The sequence below is a fragment of the Notothenia coriiceps genome, unplaced genomic scaffold (assembly GCF_000735185.1).
Source record: "Notothenia coriiceps isolate Sejong01 unplaced genomic scaffold, NC01 NC01_scaffold00007501, whole genome shotgun sequence".
In the NCBI taxonomy this organism is placed as follows: Eukaryota; Metazoa; Chordata; class Actinopteri; order Perciformes; family Nototheniidae; genus Notothenia; species Notothenia coriiceps.
The window spans coordinates 1-5,122 of NW_011340202.1; the positions used below are offsets into that span (position 1 = coordinate 1).

The following is a 5,122-nucleotide window of genomic DNA, read 5'->3' on the forward strand; positions in this document are numbered from 1 at the left end:
GCTCAACAAACAAATAAAAGTGACGTAAACAAATAATAATAATAATACAAATAATGAACTTGGGCTAAGTAGCATTATGGCACCTACAGTATGTTTTAAGTAAAGGATGGGCCTCATGCAGGAACATCTTTGTATTATTATCCAAAACTCCAAGTCAGTTTTAGCAAGCGCTTCAATGGGAAAACGTTTCTCAGAAATGGCCCCTTGAAGCCTGAGTAAATGACACCTCTTCATATGGCATGGGATTTTATTTTTTAACAATTTTGAGCTTTTCTACAAAACAAGTTTTCTATATAAGAAGTTTTATCTCCTGTCAATTATTTTAAAGCCTGTCGCTCAGACAGACACCTCACTGATATGTGTGTGTTTGTGTGTTTTTGTGCATGCAGGCTCAGGAGGCGTGCGGTCCGTTGGAGATAGAAAACGCTCTGTCCACTGTACGAGGTCTGGAGAAGGAAATCCAGGAGGCCAAGGCTTCAGCTAAGGCGGGGATACTGAAACCACTGCCAGGAGAGACGGTGAGACACACACACACACACACACACACACACACACACACACACACACACACACACACACACACACACACACACACACACACACTGATATTATGAACAGTATGGCTGACAGTGTGTGTCCTCTCTGTGTCTCAGCTGGAGAAGTCCTCTCAGGATCTGGGGAGCAGCACTAAGGCAGTGAGCTCAGCCATGGCCCAGCTGCTGAGCGAGGCCACGCAGGGCAACGAGAACTACACCGGTGGGTGCAACATCAAAAAGAGACACTCATACCGCAAATATTAATATATGAAAGAAAGCCTACAAACTACTGCTACATAAACTTAGAAATTAAGAAACAGTACATTTTATTTGTAAAATAGAAAACTTAAATGGACTTAAATGGACACCCAAAGTGTTCCAAATAAAGACATAAATATGACATTTTGAAAAATCATCATATGTTTAAATACAGACAAAATACACTGAAGAACTTTAACATGTATTTATATTTATATACAGGTTTGGAAGTAAACTAATTATTACAAAATTGTTAATTAAGTAATTTTTTATTTTACGAAATGACCGTTTTATTTTGTAAAGCCAAACATTATACCATTATTGTTTTGTCATCAAGACAAACAGTGCAGTCTTGTGATTGGCTGTTCTAATTTCTGTTCTATTTCAATGAGCCAACAGCCAATCACACCACTTGCCTGTTTTCTGATATAGAATTATCAGCTGATAATAATTAGCTGCAATAAGCTTTTTGAGGCAGAGCTGTGTTGTTTTAATGTGATTGAATGTAAAGCTCATGTGACATTGTTTCTGTATTTATTAATGTGGTTATTCCTTCACCCAGGCATGGCAGCCAGAGATGTGGCCCAGGCCCTGAAGTCTTTGGCCTCGGGGGCCCGAGCCGTCGCCGCCACCACCGAAGACCCGGCGGCACGCAACGCCATTCTGGACTGCGCCGGAGACGTCATGGACAAATCAGCCAATCTGATTGAAGAGACCAAGAGGGCCATCGCCAAGCCCGGAGACCCAGAGAGTCAGCAGCGACTCGCCCAGGTGAGACCCAGGGAGGGAGAGAGAGAGAGAGTGTGTTTAATCCCTGAGAGCTCATATTCCTAAAGCTTTCTTGATTTTAAGGGGTGTAAGAAAACAAGCTGTTGGCCGACTTCCCAAAGTTGTATTGATTTCTGTTTTTAAAGTTCTGATTATTATCTAAAATCCAAAATGTGTGTGTTTGTGTGTGTGTAGGTGGCTAAGGCAGTGTCTCAGGCCCTGAACAGGTGTGTGAACTGCCTTCCTGGTCAGAGGGATGTGGACAACGCTATCCGAACTGTGGGCGAAGCCAGCAAGGCTCTCCTGTCCAACTCTGTGAGTAATACAGATTGAATCACTAACAATGTGTTAACAGTGGTGAGATGAATGCTTCTTCTCACTGAGGTTTGTGGCTTTCCAAGTGAAGATCCTCTCTGTGAGGGGACCAGGGCCCAAAGACTGTTGTTTAAAAATAAATAACAAAACTGCAGGTGGGGTCCAAAATAACAAATACTTAAATATGGGTGCAGTTCTGCTAATGGGACCACTATAACAGCCATGTTAATGTCAAAGCTTTTAGAATTGTCCCTTTCTGGAAAGCAGTATGGTATATCAACTTTAAAGCTGCCCAAAGCCATTAAAATATCATCACACTTCTTTCAGTCTTTGCAAAAAGGGATTTGAAAACTTAATCTAAACCTCTCTTTGCCGGTTTCTCGGTTTTTATGATATATTTCCAACACATACTTTGTTTTCCTTATTATTTTTGCTGTATTCTTTACCCAAAAACCGCATTCACATGAATGACAACAAACCAGTCTGACTAAAAAATGTGCATTAAAATTGTGAGTTTCCCAGATGTTAGTGTTACTGTATAGCGACCTCTTGTTCCTTTGTGTCTCTCATGTTTCTCCTCTCTCTCTGTTGTTAGTTCCCGTCCAGCGGCAGAAGCTTCCAGGAGGTTCAGGGTCAGCTCAACCAGGTGGCGGCCGGTCTGAACCAGTCTGCCAACGAGGTGGTGCAGGCCTCCAGAGGGACCACGCAGGACCTCTCCCGCGCCACCAGCAAGTTCGGACAGGACTTCAGCAACTTCCTGGATGCTGGTGTCGACATGGCGGGAACATCCCAGGTCAGCATAACGACAGAATACTTACAGGAAGTGATACTGCCTGTGGCCAGAGGGGAAACGGGCCCAAAAGGTTTCAGCATGAGGACTTCCTGCTGCTAACTTCCTCTTTAAATCCACTGTGGGAGGCCTCTGAAGTATTTCATGAGATGACAGCTGAGTAATTCTCAGCAACTTCAAAGCAGAATACATCAGAGAAAAACTACATATTATAATATGGGTCATGAAACTAATTCATGATACATTTGCGACACAATTTGGCCATATGTACTTGAAATAAGGGTCAAGTGATAGGGATCTCTCTATTTAGCTAATTAACAAATGTATGGATGAATTAGCTGTTTCTAGTATATGTGGTAGCAGAATGGTCAAAGTAAAATTAAGTCAAAATAAATAGTTTAATTTCAGGACACAGTTATATGATTTCTGTACGTCCTTTCCTCCTGCAGTCTAAAGAGGACCAGACCCAGGTGGTGTCCAACCTGAAGACCATCTCCATGTCCTCCAGCAAGCTGCTGCTGTCGGCCAAAGCCCTGTCCACTGACCCCAGCTCCCCCAACCTGAAGAACCAGTTGGCAGCCGCCGCTCGGTAACACACACACACACGCACGCACGCACGCACGCACGCACGCACGCACACACCCACACACACACGCACACACACACTGCCCCTTCAACAGACATGCAGTCTTATTTAGAATACTATAAGTTAGACAGAAATTATTTTAAATGGCTTTACATAATCTTGTATCTCTCTGTCTTTCATATACTGTACAGTATATGTTCAGAATCAGGTTTATTCCCAGGTAGGTTGACACGTTCGAGGAATTTGACTCGATGTCATGGTGCATCCAAAATGGTGGAATGAGCTCCCCATTGAAATCAGGACAGCAGAAAGCTTACACATCTTCCGGCGCAGACTGAAAACTCATCTCTTTAGACTCCACTTCGAGCGATAGAACTATTAACAAAGCACTTATATACTAATAAAGGACTGGCTTATCTAAAGCCAGTTGAGCATCACTTGAAATGTTTTAGCTCTATGAAACCTGATGTACTTATATGATTCTGTTTTCTTCAAGTTTGTATCTTGTTGGTCGAACGCACATATTGTAAGTCGCTTTGGATAAAAGCGTCAGCTAAATGTAATGTAATAAATGCATACTTAAAAGTAAAACAAAAATTAAAAAACACAGATAGAATTGAAAGATTGTAAGAAAACTATAATAACATTAAAAAATATTAAGAATAACAAAAAAATATAGCAGTATTTACATAGAAATAGAATGGAATAAAATTCGGCAGTAATAAAAAAAAAAAAAACAGATATTTTGTACATTCGGTAAATTAATTTAATGCATAGAGATGATGTGGCTGAGGTAAATTGTCAGTGGGGGGGGGCGGGCTTTACAGTTACTGTACACACACCTCTCTGTCTCTCTGTCTCACGTCTCTTTGTCTCTGTGTCTGCAGGGCAGTGACAGACAGCATCAACCAGCTCATCACCATGTGCACTCAGCAGGCTCCGGGTCAGAAGGAGTGTGACAACGCTCTCAGAGAGCTGGAGGTAACAGCAGAATATTTTCTCTTCAACCCTCAATCCTGAACCTGTGAGCAGGCCCCTCATTGGGACTGCTCTCAGCTGTATGTGACGTCTTTAGAAGCTTCTGTGTGAGCTGTGATATTGCACTGTTAGAGCCTGTGTCCATATAGTGCTTTTTCTATGGGAGAAAGGCGCCAGGGGGGTTTCTTTCATCCAAAAAACAATATCTCAACAACACAGACTAGCCCCGCCCCCTTGGTTACAATTATCTGTAGGTGCAATTACATTTTCCGTTGACATTGTTTTCTGACTACAAACCAGAAGATGCTTGCTCTCCCACTTTGTCTGATCGAGCTTCAGCGCTCAGTCTGACCCCCGCATAGCGAAGTAGGAGGATGGCAAAAGTCACACACTCAATATCAGCAGCATAAATGTTTACCCGGCCGATCTGCTCCAACAAACAGGCTTTTTGATCTTTGCTATTAAAATTTCCGTCTGAAAACAAGGTCCAACACAAGCTTCTCCACCATTTCTACAGTGACGTCACCACCGTTTTTTCAGAAAATCTGACATACTTTAAGCTCCAAGTGCTCAGAGCGCTCGGAAAAAAGACGCTGGTTGCATTGCTTTTTGTATATTAAGCTGCACGAGACGAAATGCGCTCTGTTCTGATTAGAATCAATTGAAAAAAGACGCCGGCGCTATGTGGACACGGGCCCCTAGATGTGAGAATATCTTGACGTGAGCAATATGCAATGCTGTTGTAACCTTTAACATTGTTAATTTGTGTGTGTGTGTGTGTGTGTGTGTGTGTGTGTGTGTGTGTGTGTGTGTGTGTGTGTGTGTGTGTGTGTGTGTGTGTGTGTGTGTGTGTGTGTGTGTGTGTGTGTTTGTGTTTGTGAGAGAGAGAGA

General features: G+C 42.5%; 1 protein-coding gene across 1 annotated transcript; it reads left to right on the top strand.

The window, feature by feature from the left end:
* Positions 1-389: 389 nt before the first annotated feature.
* Positions 390-4,234, top strand: LOC104944089 (talin-1-like; the record flags this gene model as incomplete). Its single annotated transcript, XM_010769565.1, has 7 exons — positions 390-518; positions 654-756; positions 1,357-1,565; positions 1,758-1,877; positions 2,473-2,670; positions 3,117-3,256; positions 4,141-4,234. Coding segments are annotated over 7 exons (993 nt in total), but the record flags the coding sequence as incomplete, so codon positions are not given.
* Positions 4,235-5,122: the final 888 nt, after the last annotated feature.